Source organism: Anolis carolinensis, chromosome 6 (assembly GCF_035594765.1).
Source record: "Anolis carolinensis isolate JA03-04 chromosome 6, rAnoCar3.1.pri, whole genome shotgun sequence".
NCBI classification, from domain to species: domain Eukaryota; kingdom Metazoa; phylum Chordata; class Lepidosauria; order Squamata; family Dactyloidae; genus Anolis; species Anolis carolinensis.
The window spans coordinates 99,152,213-99,169,516 of record NC_085846.1 but is presented as its reverse complement, the minus strand read 5'-3'; the positions used below and the strand labels follow the sequence as shown (position 1 = coordinate 99,169,516).

At 39.2% G+C, this 17,304-nt stretch overlaps 1 protein-coding gene across 11 annotated transcripts in view; it reads right to left on the bottom strand.

Moving 5' to 3' along the window:
* The window catches only part of kiaa1217 (KIAA1217 ortholog), a 387,178-nt gene that overhangs the window by 206,047 nt on the left and 163,827 nt on the right, over window positions 1-17,304 (bottom strand). For 8 of the 11 annotated variants that reach the window (XM_016994285.2, XM_016994286.2, XM_062983745.1 and 5 more), the window contains one exon: window positions 1,667-1,950. In XM_016994285.2, coding sequence (XP_016849774.2) covers window positions 1,667-1,950 — 284 coding nt within the window. Of the gene's footprint in view, window positions 1-1,666; window positions 1,951-10,166; window positions 10,481-17,304 lie in introns of those variants that run through there. The other 3 variants (XM_016994287.2, XM_008112413.3, XM_008112427.3) reach the window with 3 other exon arrangements.

Here is a 17,304-nt window from a genome sequence, read left to right as displayed (position 1 = left end):
GATAGTGCCTGTCACCAAACTGGGCCACAACTTTGGCCAAAAATAAAACATGGAACTTTTTCACACTATGCAATTACAGCATGGAATCCTGGTGTTTGCAGTTAATAGACCAGGAATGGGCAAATTTTGGCCCTCCAGATATTGTGGACTTCAACTTCCACAATTCTTAACCGCCTACTGGCTGTTAGGAGTTGTGGAAGTTGAAATCCAAAACACCTGGAGGGCCAAAGTTTGCCCATGCCAGTTATAGACCCTCTGAAAAATGAACTTTTAGCCAGGGAACTAAACTACAAATCCCAGAATTTTACAGAATAGCAAAATAGCAATTAAAGTCCAATAATAGCATTAAAACTGTTTCTTGTAAATGAATCCCTGATGTTACAAGTGCTTAATGCACATGCCACACCTCTCCAATAGCTGCAAATATGGGATCACTGATATAATTTAAATATATTTGAATATGGAATTCACCTCCAGATTGTATCCTGCATTTTATTGGGGTTTATCAACTTAAATGTATTGATACGCTTCCCACCAATGCACTCAGAGTATGGTGCATTGGTTAAAGTGTTACAGATGTATTATGGAAGGGCCTGGAAGACCTAGATTCTAGCCTACACTCACCCTGACTGGAAAGGATTGTTTTGAGGTTAAAGTGGGAAGGAGAAAAAGCTGGGTTATATAGGTAGCAAATAAATATATTTAATGTCCGATCTTGTACCACATTTCCTTTCCATTCTGTGCTTTGTTTTTATTTTTATTTTGAATACGGTCACAAGGCCAGTGGACAGAAGGCCCAGATATAAATATGCCAAATAATAAACTTAATGAATAGCTTTAAAAATATACTCTGAAATACATGGATAAAATCATTTCCATTGTGACCATTTTAATCAGCACAAGTGCACCTGCAATTTCATTTTCTATGTTTACAATTTAAATTGCATTAGTTAGAAAATAGCTTTTCAACTAAATAAAAGTATATATTTGTCTTCCACGTTTTTGTCCCTCTGTACCACTTATCATAACTGATACTTTCAGAACTCCAAAACACTGCTAGAGTCAACTATGGAGGTGTTTTTAACTGTAGTCTTCTAAAAAGATGGGAGGGAAAATATAATTATAAATATTCAATCTTTCCATAATAGACTGGCAAAATTTTTGACCGATAACTCTTTGACACTCCTACTTCTAAAATGTTTGCCAAGCCCTGGCCAGTAACAGACTCATATAAACAGTAGGCTGCATGTTAAAATAGACATGTAATGAACTAAAGCTTTAATTGACCAAATTATTGGGAGGAAATTTTAACTCATTATGGAACATTTTAATTAGAAGTTCTAAGATCAAATATCCACAACTGACTTTAGTATCATCACCCTCAGCAAGCCTTGAACACAAAGATCTTCCTTCAACAAAAGCAGTAACAATGGTAAAATAGTTAACCATGTGAACAAATACTGTGTGGATAATGCTGCCATAAGGTTTGGACACCAGGTAGCACTGTTTTTCGTAGTCTGAGTGGAATCAGAAGATTTTCTAGCTTCCGAATTAATGTATTCTCTATGACTTTCATGACAGATATATACAAGAAGTTTCAGCACAAGACCCATGATAACAATATCCATGCATGTCTGCTTCTCAAATATATCAAACATTTTCTTACCTGATCCCTTAGTCTTTCTTGGTGTCCCATTATGGCGGTGGCATGATGCGGATATTTCTGTTTTAGATGTTCCAGAAACGCCTCTCTCTTTTTGTCCATCTCTGATGCCTGCATTCCCAAAATTTCTTTGGAGCTTCGAGGACCTCCTACTGTGTGTCTCCGAGGAATGTTGCGGCCAGCCTTTGAAACGGATGTCTGGCTGTTTCCAGAAGCAATGAGTTCCTTAGGCCATAGGCAATCTGCATCGTCTAACGAAATTCCACGCAGATTGCTTTTCCCCTGATCTGCAAATAAGAAAATGCAAGATGTTTTAAAACATAATCTCTATACAGTTATACTTACAGGAGAACAAAATTGTACTTTTGAGAACACCAGACAAGGCTGCAGTTTTGTTCTGATTAAAGAGAGATGTGATACAGCTAGCAAAACTGTAGTTTGTATATATATAAAATAATATGCATTTCTGTGTGTAAAGTGGACAAGTAAGTCAACCATGTCCTTGCTATGCTGTCCTCTGTTCTCAAATAGCAATGGGGAAAGGAGTGGCAGATTCCTTTTTTCTTCAAGGTTGAAAAACTATAGGACATTTAAAAAAAGAATTTTTCATCATAAAGCTCCGGTACTTTTTAATGGGGCTGTAATGAGTTTTCCTTCGCGATCCCAGCTGATAAAATTCTTTTCATGAAATGGAGTTGAAATCCTTAATCTTTTTTCAGTATGTTTTCAACATGTTCTGAAACTTCTGTAAAATAACAAGAGAAGCACTTCTTTTTTCCCTCCTATCCCTCTATCCTCGCTACCCTCCTCCCCGCATTTTCAGACTATAGCCTTGGTTTTAAATTTCATGGATCTGGCTAGGATTTTATGCCTCGCCGAGACAGCAGACTGGAAAATATAGTGTCACTTTTTCAATAAACCATTCTTTTGAGAAATGAAAGAAAAAGGAGTCTATGCAATAGGGAGAAAATAACAGGGAAAGAAAAGGCAGAGAACTCTTACGACTTTAAATCCTACTTTGAGACTTGCTTATTATGTATAGCTTTGTGGAATGAATACAGGCATAGCATACATGTTGGAGGTAACTTATCTGCAGGTAACTGTGTAACACAAACCCCGTAGGGGCCAAACAAGAAAAATGCAGGTTGAAGACATGTTATCTAATCCACATGGAAAGAAAATTGGGCAGTGGACAGTAAAAGGAGAAATATAATGACTAAAATGTTTCCCAAGTCTATTCACAACAGGACCTGCTATTAATGCACATCTTCAACAATCCTTTTAAAAATTAATTATTTGTGAAACCTGATTCTCTGCATACTTACGTGCAAACAAGTCTCCTTGCATTCAGTTGGGTTTACTTTTGCGTAAATGTGCAATGGATTAAAAATATTGGTTGTTCAGTGCTCAAGTCCAATCGAACTCCATGACATTTAAGCCAACTTACTGGGCATTCAGCTGTTTCTTTATTGTATAATCCTGTTTTCAGAAGTAAGTTGATTTCAGTGAGAATGCTGTCCATATACATATGCCTAGAATTGGAACCACACAACTTTGCCTTCTACATAATTATCTGAAAATGGGTTCTATTCCCATCTTAATATGCATATAATTGTAGGCACTTGTAGTAATCATTTTGATGACTTATGTTGGTATAGCAAGGGGTTATGCCAGCATAAGTCCCTTTTTTGGACATGGCACAATAAAATATGCAGGATGTCTGATGTCTGGGTGCAGCTCTATTTCCCAACCCAAATAAGCCCATTCATTGGCTCCCTGGCACATAAATATAGAGGCACACCTTTATGATCTGAGGGTGTGACCAACTACGATCTCATTTGATATACTGCCCAAAACTCTCATAATCATATGCAAGAGAGAAAAAAACTTTTAAAAAATTCATTTGGCCATGAGTAGATGAAATGAGCAATGGTTTACATCATTAAAGGAATATATCACCACCTGGGTTTCTTTACTTGGGGGTTAACTGTTTTTGATGATGCAGACTTGTGGTGGGATCCAGAAGTCACCCTGGGATGTTTGGTTGAACACGGGAGGCCAATTGGCTGTACAATTCCCAGCTCTGTGAGGGAAGGGCTTTTGATCTCTCTACTAGTGGATGAACAGAGCAGAGAGAGTCGTATATGAAGGGGAGACAGATTCTACCTCTGTAGCTCTTTGCAAACTGGATTAGATCCAGTCAGGAACAGGCCACCCCCTTGTGTCCTCGATTCCTCAGCTAAAGCAATGGATGGAGCTTTTCCGTTTGACTTTGGTTTGAGACACACCTTTGCTTCTTTACCTTTTTCTCCACAGGAAAGAGAAAGACCAGGTAACTTAGATCTTCCTCTGTCTACCATCTGTTCTAGAAGCTCTTCCAGCCATGTTAGAACAGTTTTTTAAATGTTGTCTTATACTGATTTTAAAAAATGGTCCATCTAACATAATACTGTCAATTTTATATGACTTTGTTTGGGCTTTTAGATCTTCACAGGATAATTTTCTCTCAAGACCACAATCATTTGGAGGGGTCATCAAGTAGAGACTTCTTAGTACAGGCAATCCCCAACTTATGAACAAAATTGGTTCTGTAGGTTTGTTCTTAAGTGGAATTTGTTTATAATTTGGAACAGAAAGGGCCAAACACACACATACATACACACATGTACACACACACATATGCACTGGATAGCATTGGGAAGGGTTAACACTCCTGTGGTGTTTGTTTTGCTGGCTGGGCCCTTGTTCGGAAGATTTCACCCCACTTTCTGTCCCTGTGATGATTGGATTTTGAACAATTTGGCTTGTTGAAACAAGGATTGGTGATAAAGCTTCAGCTGAGATGCCTTTTCCCACGTTAACTCTTCCAGGATGAATTTCCCTTCCTGCGAGTAGATTTCTCTCATATCCTGCTATCTCACCTCCTTTCTTAACTAGGAGTCATTTCTAAGTCGGATGTTTGTAGCTCAGGGATTGCCTGTAGTTGCTCCCAAATTTTTTTACTCCCTCCTTTTTGTTGTCAGTTAAAATGGTTTTCCACCTTGTTCTTTATTATTAAGCTATGGGCACTTGTCAATGCATCACTCAGAAATTTCTGGTTGCCTGCCTTCCAAGCAGAGCTGGCCCTAGGTATTTTTCAAGTGTAGGCGAACAGAATTTTGCCCCCCCCCCCCCCCCAAAACCAATCACTGAAAAATAAAAGTGTTGGATAAGCGAAAATGTTGGATAATAAGGAGGGATTAAGGAAAAGCCTATTACATATCAAATTACATTAAGATTTTACAAATTAAGCACCCAAACATCATGTTTTACAACAAATCAACAGAAAAAGCAGCCTCGACTGCGCCTCTGTATGTTTTGTGCCCAAAGCGACTGCTTAATTTGCCTCATTGTTGGACTGGCTCTGCCTCCAAGTGAGAGCCATGGTGGAATAGTGGTTTAAATAGTTTGCCGTTCAACAAATCCCCACTCGGACATTGAAACCCATTGGGTGACCTTGGGCAAGTCACACTCAGCCTCAGAGAAAGGCAAGGGCAGGCCCACTTTGAACAAATTCTGCCAACTGACCCATGAAAGGGTCACATTAAGGTTGCCAAAAGTCAAAAATGACTTGAAGACACATAGCAACAACTGCCCTCCTAGTACTAATGAGGCTCGACTCAGTTTAGCTTCCAGTTGAGATGAGATGAGGCATGTGTAGGGTGAGAAAGGAAAGGCTAAAAACTGCTTTCTGATATATAGGTATGCCTGATTTTTTTTAAACCCTTCAATAAAAAAAATTGCACCTTTGGATCCATATGTGGTCTCAATGGTCTCAAAGAAAACAATGAGAAACAGGGTGATTTGTGTCTGCTAGACTTTTAAAAGCTAGTCAGCATTCCCGACTACTTTATATGAAATTGCTATACTGTTAGGAGGTTAGAATATATATGCTGCCACACATGCTGAGAACCACTGGAGAAAGAAATATTTTCCGTGTGAAACATAATTACAAAAACATCCAATCTCAGTAATTTTTTTAGTAATTCTGTCTGAAAATACAAGGGGAAAATTATACCACAGATAAAGTACATATGCAACTATGGCAGACTGTAATATTCTGAGAAGCAGCCAAGCTTCACGCTGAGAGAACAGGATCTGTAAATTGTCAAAGAAAAGGCTTACGCTTGGTACTTTAATCCAGAGCATCCTAAATGCAGGGCATTTTCCCCCTTTGTTTGCTAAGCTTATGGTGACAATTGAACTGGCCTATTGGGTAGCCAACAGTGCAGTCATTCAAGTATTAGGTTAAATTCAGATCTCTTCATTTAAGCACCACAAAGCAAACAGCGCATTATGTCAACAAGTCGACTGTGAGCACTTCCTTGAGGCCCCCTAGTTATCTGTGTCACAAAAGTACAGAACTGAATGTTCACATTAACAGCTAATTTTACAGCTTTGTCTGCATAAGAACTCAGAAACACCTAATCAAACAGCTTGAAGGGTTGTTGCAGTCATTACTTTTTTCCTACAACAGGGATGTCTCTCTAAAAGCTTTGGACCCACAATCTGTTTCCATTGGCTGTAAAACTGTAGCTTCTGGGAACCAAAGTTCAAACATCCGGAGGGCCAGAGTAGTGCACTCTTAATGCAGGTCCTCATATGTACTGTCCACTTACATCTGTTTCAATAGATGCATATACAGGTGTATGGTCAATGTGTACAAATGAAGTTTCTTTGCAGAAGTTAGATGGATACATTTCAAAGATGCTTTAACTGTGAATATCTGTCCTAGCAGTGGGTTGAATTTGATGACTGAGTTCCTTCCAACTCTGTGATCCCTGGAGAATTGTAACCAGTTAGCTATACAGCAAGTACACACAAACAGTGACATCATTTAGATGTCAGTTTCATATGATTTTCCAAAAGTCACTTAGTGGGTTTCATGATGGAGAGTCAACCCTTGGTCTTCAAAGTCATAAGTCAATGTTTAAACTGCACCATACCGGCTCTCCACCTCTGCCTACCTCTCCTATACCTACTCATACCAATGCTGTCAAAAGCATCTCAGAATTGAATGCAAATCCCAGATATTTGCTCCCTATTCCACTCCAAGGTTGGAGGCACAATTTGTAAAGTTAGGACTCATGACACACTGAGCTTTAACTGAACTCTTCATCCAGTACAGAAAAGCTTTCCTTATCTCGTTGCCTGGAGAGGATTCTCAGTTCACCACAGATGAGCAGTTACTTTCAGAACTATTTACAAACAGCAATTTCAGATAGAGTTTTCACAGCTGGAAATGCCGCTCCGCATTATGCTACAGTCTATTTGACATTCCAACTACACAAAGTTTAGCTTTTTTCCCAGGCTCAGGGATGTTTGTATTTAAGTATATGTTTGTTTATTATATATCTATGAAATGGAAGAGATATTGTGAAGCTGTCTTTCCAAGGCTTATAATATGATCTCTTTGTTTTTTAAAATAATACTTAGATATCCTTTCCCTCACACAAAAAGAAATCATTTTCTTAGAAACAATAGTTTTCTCTCTGTGTGTGTTTATACACACACACTATATTTGTATAGACACAAATACAAATAAAAGCTGCTGCTTCTAAGAATGGTAGAAACAGTGTTCATGTGCTCCATCTTGCTTACTTGAATATTCCAGCTATAGACTGCAGGGCTTAGGACAAAAGGTATACAATTGCAAAAAGGGGGTTGGAAACAAGTTTTTCATGGAATGTCAGAAATCCTGCTCCAAAATAAAACCAAAGGTGGCATGATATTGCTTCCAGGTTTAGTTTTCAGGCCTCTTTGGGGAGGTTTTGAGGGGTAACTTTCAGGATCAAGCAGATTTTTGAGGTGGTGGTGTGTATTCCAGTTGTTTTCGGCTCATGGCAAATCTATTACAGGGCTTTTTGAAGTAGAGAGTATGTAACTTATCCAAGGTTACCTAGTAAGTTTCTGTGGCCAAACCCTGGTCTGCAGAGTTGTAGTCCAATGCTAAACTACTACATCCTATTGGCTATCCCTTGGCCAGGAAGGTACTGAGGGAAAAAAACTACTGCATTTTGTGACAGTTTTGAGAAGTTTGCGTATAAAAATAATTTGAGAGGAGGATGTGAAGGCTGGAGCATGTCCTTGGGGAATTCAGGAGTTTGAAGCCTTCTCTGCCTTTAAGTAATGGGCTATGTATATTGGCTCTGAGGACTTCAATAGGAAGGTGGATAATCCACAGGCCTCAAACTGATATTGTTCATGTCTCAAAAGCCCTCTGGAAATGACCAGTTTTGACTTTGTCTCTTTGGGCCAAAGGTAGGGTTGGATGTATGGCAGAGAAAGCAAGCAAGAAAGAGGTGTCTGAAAAGCATATGACACCCCTTCCTATCTTGGCTTTGAGAAGAATCACTGCTGGCACACAGCTCCTGACAGATTAACTCTCAACAGAACTAAAATTCCCCATCCCTGTCACAGAGCATATAATTCCACAGCAAACACAGTATGTCACACTAACTGGAAGCATTAAAAAGATCCATCTGAATTAGGTATTAAGAGTGATGTAATTCAGGTCCTTGGCAGGCCTTGGGCTGGCAATCTAAAGAATCCCAGGTGAGCCTCTTTCTCTTTGGCATGAACACTCAATGTTTCCCAAAGCAGCGAAAGCGATATGAAGAAGGTATGTCCAGAAGAAGATCACCCACACAGAAAACAAACTTCTTTAAAGTAGTACAGTAGAGTCTCGCTTATCCAACCTTCGCTTATCCAATGTTCTGTATTATCCAACGCAGTCTGCCTTTTAGCAGTCAATGTTTTAGTAATAAATGTTATGATATTTTGGTAAAAAATTCGTAAATACAGTAATTACTACATAACGTTACTGTGTATTGAATTGCTTTTTCTGACAATTTGTTGTAAAACATGATGTTTTGATGCTTAATTTGTAAAATCATAATGTAATTTTATGTTTAATAGGCTTTTTCTAAATCCCTCCTTATTATCTAACATCTTTGTTTATCCAACGTTCTGCTGGTCCATTTATGTTGGATAAGCGAGAATCTACTGTACCTGAAACAGGTTGAATGGTACACTCTTGGCCTCAGAGATATCCCGCTGGCCAGCTTTTACTTTGCCTCCCTTCTAAAAATGAAGGCTCAGGTTCTGACAAGCCCCGTCAAACAGTCTGAAATTGAAGACCTTTCTGGCCAATTGCTGAAAGTAGGTTGAACATGAGAATATGAGAATATGAGTTAGCCTGAGACTTATAGCTCAAAATCCATAGACAGAAAAGAATCAATAGTAACTTAGTAGATCAATACAATATTACATTGATTCAATGGGTCAATTCTAGTTGAAACTATATATGGGATTTGGTCAGGAGATTCCAGTTAAAGTCCTGATGGAGCCATGAAAATGACTGGAGACCCCACGTCAATAATTTTTTCTGATCTAACCCACAGTGCTATTGTGAGAATAAAGTGGTGAGGAGAGCGATATATGTTTTTAGTCCATTGGATGAAAGGCAGGATATGAATCTATGTAATATCAACAAAAAAACCAATAATATTATTTTCTTTTATGCATACCTAGACAACTAAGATATGCACTAGTGATTAATCCGAGAACCTACCTGCTAATATGAGTGCATGTTGATGTATTCACACAACCATAGACAATTTTTTAAGTTAACACAGGTTTTCAAAGTCCATACATGTGTGTTAAGGATTTGAAACCAGAGAACATTATTTTAATATTTTGTTTGTTTATTAATCATACCAAGCACCTTCAAAAATCCCCACTCAATGTCCTAATATGTATTGTTTAGAGACCAACAAAGCTAAAAGTTTTAGTGCAACCTGCTTGTGTTGACACAATGCAGCATATGGGGGAGCAGGGAGATCTACTGTAACTGCATCCCTCAAAGCAGAACTTGATAGATCCTATAAATACATACGAGTACATTTACATTAGGCCAATGTTGTACAATCTAACAATGTTTTTTCTTAGACAAAAATAGTTTGCGTAAGACAAAGTACTCTAAATTGGACCATACATGAAAGTTGTCTGGCTGCCTCCCAAAACAACACATGTGTCTCACATGAAATAACACTGACAATTAAGCTATTTACTTGGAATTCTGTGCTTTAAAAGGTGGATTCAGAACTCTGTGGAAAAAAACCAAGAGGAAACTTACTTCCACACATTGTTTGAGCATATAATATTAAAAGGATGTCTTCCTTTCCTCTGGGGCATCACACCCTTCCCTTACCAAGGATTACATTTGTGTTTCATAAAAACCTTTTTGTAACCAAACGACGACACAAACGTGTGCTCTTCTTCTGCCAATGTGTTTCCCAAGAGAAAGTGAGCTAAAAGACATATTTTAAAAACACACACACAGAGTCAGCCCCAGCATTATAAATAAAGCATTTGCCTCGTATAATCTGTCACTAAGATATAAAAAGCTCCAGAGAGGGACAGGCTGAATGTAACTCCATCTAGGACTGATTCTGTTACTTACCCTTCATCTGTCTGCTGTCTGTGGGACATGCCTGCAGAGGCTCAGATTTCTGGCTTTCAGTTTCCTCCATTGTCCCTGCCTACTTTTCAAAACCACCGCACAAGCTTTCGATTCAAAACTCGAAAACTTTGCGAGCTCAGAAAGCAACCAAACGGCCTCCCACTGCAAAGGAAAATCTATCCTTCTCTTGACAGCACAAAGTTCCTTTCAAAAGTGAGCTGCATTCCAGAAGAGCCGAGAGCCTGCATGAAAACAGGCCAGGGCTTCAACCAGAGCAGCAGGCAGGGCTTTCGCAAGCGCCTGTTGGCTCCTCGGCTGTGGCTGAAATAACCCCTTAGCCCCCACCCCAGTCTCCCTCCCTCCCTCTCTCTTTCTCCTTCTCTCCTTCTGTCTATCTCTGAGGCCCCCAACAGGTGATGGATTTGTCTGCGAGGCAGATTCTAATCTAGTTCTTTCCCATCATTAGAGCATTGTTTCTCAACCTTTTTAAAAATGCATGCCCCCTCTGAATAAACATAACACTCCCATGCTCCACTGTTAAAATAATCTCTTTTAATAACTAGCATTTAAATATGAAATACTAGAAGTTGCCCAAGGTCACCCAGTGGGTTTCATGTCCAAGTGAGGATTCTGTCCCAGGTCTCCAGAGTCATAGTTCAATGCTCAGGCCACTACATCATGCTGGCTGCCCACCTAGGGCTAACCTCCTATATTTAGTAAAGGGAAAGGTTTCCCCTGACATTAAGTCATGAACGTCTCTGGGGATTGGTGCTCATCTCCATTTCTAAGCCGAAGAGCCAGCGTTGTCCATAGACATCTCCAGGTCATGTGGCCAGCATGACTGCATGGAGCGCTGTTACCTTCCCACCGGAGCAGTACCTATTGATCTAATCACATTTGCATGTTTTTGAACTGCTAGGTTGGCAGGAGCTGGGGCTAACAGCGGGCGCTCATTCCGCTCCTGGGATTTGAACGTGGGACAGTTTGGTCCACAGGTTCAGCAGCTCAGTGCTTTATCACGCTGTGCCACCCTATATTTAGACATTTGGAAATTCAGAAAAGGAAATTTTTCAGCATTCACTACTGCTTTTAAAAAGGAGGGGCCATGTCTGGTCCATTACCCTTCTAGCTGAGCCGGAATACAGTGGACCTCAGTGGCACAAATTAGGAAGGGAATTTTGAGGAAGGTGTCCCCTCTGCCACTTTCCTCTTCCTCAAAGAGGGTTTGGGGATAATGAGATACATAAGGTTTGAACTGACCTTGGGTATCAATGATAACCAGGCTTTCAATCCCAGAGCACCATAGTTTCATCTTTCTATTATGATGATGACACTTCATTTATTTATATATACAGTAGAGTCTCACTTATCCAAGCCTCACTTATCCAAGCCTCACTTATCCAAGCTTCTGGATTATCCAAGCCATTTTTGTAGTCAATGTTTTCAATATATCATGATATTTTGGTGCTAAATTAGTAAATACAGTAATTACAACATAACGTTACTGCGTATTGAACTTTTTCTGTCAAATTTGTTGTAGAACATGATGTTTTGGCGCTTAATTTGTAAAATCATAACCTAATTTGATGTTTAATAGGCTTTTCCTTAATCCCTCCTTATTATCCAAGATATTTGCTCATCCAAGCTTCTGCTGGCCCGTTTAGCTTGGATAAGTGAGACTCTACTGTATTTATATAGTGCCATGTATTCGGCTTTCAATGGACAACATAGATTCATATTTCTTCTTCCTCTTCTTCTTCTTGCTCCCCCCCCTCCTCCTCCTCCTCCTCCTCCTCCTCTTCCTCTTCTTCTTCTTCTTCTTCTTCTTCTTCTTCTTCTTCTTCTTCTTCTTCTTCTTCTCCCTTTTCTTCTTCTTTGTAGCAGCAGTATGTTGTGCCCTATGAAGACCCTCATTGATAGCCCACGTTAAGTCCTTTTTAGTTAGAAGGATTAATGTTTTATGTACAGTTTCTGTGGGGTACAGCCTCTTTGCATTTGAAGCCTCTGTCACCCTGCCCCTTTAAGAATCCTCCCAGGAGCAGAGCCTGAGGCAAGCCACTTCTGGTTCTTGGAAGACTTGGCCTTTTCGTGACTGGAAGGTGAAGAGAAAGGAGGGCCAGAAGGTCTACAATTAGCACATCCACTCAGAGCTGTTTTTCAAGTCCAGTCGGATCTGTATTCAAGTCCAGTCAGAGTTAAATATTGAGACTATCTTAGACATAGTTGAACACTATACAAGAAAGAGACAATAAAAAGAAATAAAGATTCAATAGCCTCAAGTTTGACCAGAACTGTGTCTATCTTTCAAAGACTTTACCTCTCCTCATAAAGACTTTGTAGTGAGACTCAGGAGGAAAAAAAGTGTAAAATTCTTGTCAGTTAATAAATTCTTGTTTGATTCAACTATATAGTCTCTGATCTGTTCCCTGCACAGCCAGATCACCTTCTAAATAGTTAAGATAGCATTGGGGCAGAATATAGTAGTAGTAGTAGTAGTAGTAGTAGTAAATAATAGTAGTAATGTATATAGCGTCGAATGGCTTTCAATATCAGGGCAACATATCGTAGTTACATTTATATAGTATTATACAATTACAAACAGCCCTTTGAAAGCAACCATAAGGCTCATGTGGCCCTTGGTGAAAATGAGTTTGACACTCTTGGCCTATTGTATGAGTCTATGTAAGATTCTACTTGTTTGTTTCAGTTATATCTCTGCTGGATTCTAGCTGATGAGTCTAAGTATCTCAATAAACTACAAGTCCCATGATTCTGTAGGAGGGAGCATTTTTACACACACCAGCAATACAGATCTGTAGTTTGAAAGTTAAGATATATAGGAGGTACAATTCATATTTATATACTAAAATACGATAGAATTCCTGCATCTTGCCCATTTGGGTCTCCTTTAAAAAAGAATGCCTATTAAACTACATAAGCCTGTAATAAAAGCCTGCATGCTGAAAACCTTTTACAGGTGCTTCCACCCATTGCTTCCAAACTAATGTAAGAAATAAAAGTTTGGAAACTTTTTCTTGCTTTTGAATTCTTAAGGAAGAAAAGACCCACAAAGGATCACATTTGGCAAATTTGAAATACAATTAAATTAAGATTTATAATTGCAGCTTTCATAAAAACTGTAAAAGAAGACACCAAAGCATGCCAAGTAATGAGCCAGGATGAAATTAGCGAGGCAGAATTAGAAGCTAAAATAGACAAAAATAAATAAATGAATGAATGTGCTCCAGCTACAGACTTGGCAGGCTTATTGGATCATTAGTTGGGGAAAGACACAAAATCCAATGACAAAACAATTCTATGCATATTTATTTACTAGGGAGGAAGTAATGTTCAAAGCAACTTATTCCTTTGTAGGTGTGCACAGAATGGCAGAATGAAGGTAGAATCCATTAAGAAGTCACTAAAATCAATTGGAATGGTGACACTGAATTGCAAAACAAAGTCATTAATTGAATAATCTGAGCATAATCCCGTTTGCAACTATCTGGAGCTGTTGATATTTATGTAAATTACTGAAGAGCATGTGGCTGCCTTCTCAGTGAAATATCTACTGTCCCTGAACTAATTCTGCTCACCAAGCCCGGCCACTGCATCCATCCAGACCACAAAGCCTATGAGGAATCTCTTTGTCCAAGTGAAAGTTGCTTGAGAAACATGGACCCACTGAACTCTAGTATGCTCCTCTACCTATGGTTTTTCATTAGGGAGTCAGAAGTCAATTAAGGGAATTGTGTTTGTCATTGACACCGTGTTCATTACATTTTGCTCATAAATTAGGAAGGTTCCTCTACTGAGAATTTCTAGAAAGCAGACTAAGAAAATGAAGAAAGGGCAGTATTGTATGCTCTTATAGAGAGTATGGCTTCTAATAAAAAGATGCCATACTTGAAATGTATTAAGACAGAATCTTTTCCAAATATAAACATCTACATACATGGGCACAATCACTTGCTGTGGGCTGCTTTAATGTACTCCTTCCCAACAGGAGTTCTGCACAACAGACTAGAGAAATTGACTGTTGTATTTATATTGATCAAGGATCAAGTTCCTTTTGATATCTTAAGAACCAGATTCCCCCCATTAAGCTATGACCTGAAAATATTTTGCACAGCGTGGCTTCTGAAACAAGGAACAGCGGCATTTCCACTGGCAGAATACAACCCACAGAGCTTACTGGAACAAAACATCACAAGAACATTTGCCTGAGCAGCACAGGAACGTTTGCTGATGAACTGCTTTTTATTTCTGACCCAAGGCTGACAGCTAGTTGTTCTGAAGTCATGATAGCTCCAAACCAGCAAAAGAATAGATTTCAGCCATCTTCATTTGCTCAATTCAAGGGTGGGCAATTTCAGTGAATTTGGGCCATCTGGGGAACTCTAGAATACACCCTCACCTTATCATTGGAATAGCAAACAGTCTTAAAGAAAGCTTAAAAGGCTTTCATGGCCAGAATCACTGGGTTGTTGTGCATTTTCCGGGCTGTATGGCCATGTTGCAGAAGCATTCTCTCCTGACGTTTTGCCCACATCTATGGCAGGCATCCTCAGAGGTTGTGAGGTATATACCTCACAACCTCTGATGATGCCTGACATAGATGTGGGCAAAACGTCAGGAGAGAATTCTTCTGGAACATGGCCATACAGCCTGGAAAATGCACAACAACTGGCAATCAGATTTGCCACTTTGCATCTCAATCAAGAGATTAAAGCAGGTTATAAATAAATAAATAAATAAATAAAGGTACAATTTGCCACCAAATCTCTTAGACTATATGTTTCCCACCCCTTGCTTAGTTTAATTATTCACTCATTGGAAGCCTCACCACGTATATGCACCTGACATGGAGGAAGTGGATTGAGATATGTCTTTCTTTGGCATTCATAATGTTAGAATCTGGAATCATCTAATGAAACTAAACAGTGGGACATTCAGAAATTAAAGGATTTTTTTGTCACGGAGCATATGCATAATTTATGGAATGTGCTACGACTGAAATTTCCACCGTTTCTGGAAATGACAACTGCCATGATTAATTGTTGACCACCTGCTTGTTTAACTTTAAAACCAAATTCAGCAAATCATGGTAAGACTGCCTTGCTACTGTCATTGTTCTAGGCTTTCAAGTCATTCCTGACTTATAGGGACTCTATGTCGAACCTACCAAAATCTTGCCAAGAAAAGCCCATGATAGGTTGCCTTAGAATTGCCATAAATTGAATTGAAGACGCACAACTACAAAATCCTTCCCTGAAATTTTTATATTCTTAACCATTAGACAGAGAAGGAACTGTTTTATTTTAATTGATATTTTGCTAATAAAGAGATCCCATCTAGTAATCAGGTATGACACACAGCTCAGATATATTTGACATTCAATCATCATTTAAATTCATTTTGGAGCCAAGGATGTCCCAATGGTTGTTAGAGACCTTCAGATGGTGGCTGCATTGCTGAAGCAAAGCAAGTAGGAAACGACAAGCTGATGCTTTGTGAATAATACACACACACACACACACACACACAATGTTCTTATTCTTACTGCATTTCTTTCAATCAAAAGTAAGCCACATTCAATGGGGCTTATTCCCTGGGACTAGTCAACATTGAGAATTGGCAGTAAATTTCAGTACTGAAATATAAACAAAGGAATGTAAGTCTGCTTTATGAGCCTTGTGCCAGGGACAGTTTAGTTTTGATGTTCTGCCCACAGTGGGTGGAAAGGGAGGGCTAAGATAGTGTGGTGCCTGAGGAAGAACATCCAACTGGTCTTCTCACCCAAACACACACTTCCACACTTCAACTATCATTCAGTACAGTAAGTACACTGCATTAAAAACTGGCTTAACATTCAGTGCTAATAATCTTCCACTAAATACCATAACACAGCTTTAAAAGTACTAAGAAAGAAGGAGAAAGCATATACATCGGCTCAATGTGATGCTCTACACCAGTGGTTCTCAACCTGTGGGTCTCCAGGTGTTTTGGCTTTCAGCTCCCAAAAATCCTAACAGTTGGCACACTGGCTGGGATTTCTGGGAGTTGTAGGCCAATACACCTGGGGACCCACAGGTTGAGAACCACTGCTCTACAATAAGATCCCTCCAACCAGCCGGAATCCAACTGGTGACTGTCACCCAGAGGACCTTTTTTTCATTGGCTGCTCTATGACCTGCCAGGAGAGCTCCGGCTGATAAACTAGGTGTTGGAATTTAAAATGGAATTAAAGACCCATCTCTTCTGGCAGGCCTATCCAATCAACTTTTAATCACGAGTTTTGATTTACAATCTATTGCCACTATATGTGGCAATAGGATGTAAATCTATCGGTGTTTGGTATAAGTTTATCTATGCAATTTATTGTATTTTTATATTCATGTGTTGTAACCCACCTCGAGCCATTAGGAGAAGCAGGTAATAAATAAAATGATGATGATAATAATAATTATTATTAATATGAAAGAAATTGGTTCAGTTCTGCTTCTCTGCAGCCCCAAGTGGTGTGTGATGATTCCTTCCCCCAAGAGGAGGCTTTTGGGGTGCTTATGAAGCTTTAGAAGAAAGAGTATCATACTTCACCATGTTATAGTTGCTACTGCATAATAGTCGCACACCTCTTTTGGGGTCCCAAAATTGATTTCTTGCCTTTTCTTGCTTAATCACTGCATTACTGCTGACTGGGTCTGAGGCTCTCCCTCCTGCCTCTTCAGAAGAAAGAGAGAGAAAGCCCCAGACCCTGACCGTTCACAATTTTTTGTCTTCATTTAGTGGTTGCACCACCTTTTTACATACAAATATAACTTAAGAACAAACCTACAGAACCTATCTTGTTTGTAACTTGGAGAGTGCCTGGACCAAGACAGATATATGAATGGACAGAATTGCAATCATTTCCTTATATAAAAAAAACATGTATCTATATGTTGTTTTTTTTGTGTGTGTGTGGCAACAATCAATGACAACTATCATGATGGAAGGCAGGGCACTTGAGGCAGATGCAAAATGATGTCTCAGAAGTAGAGCCATTACTCTATATGCCATACTACTACACCAGTATGGCATGTTCTGGTTGTCAAGTCTAGGTTTCAAGGCCAAACCCTTAGACCTATGAACAATC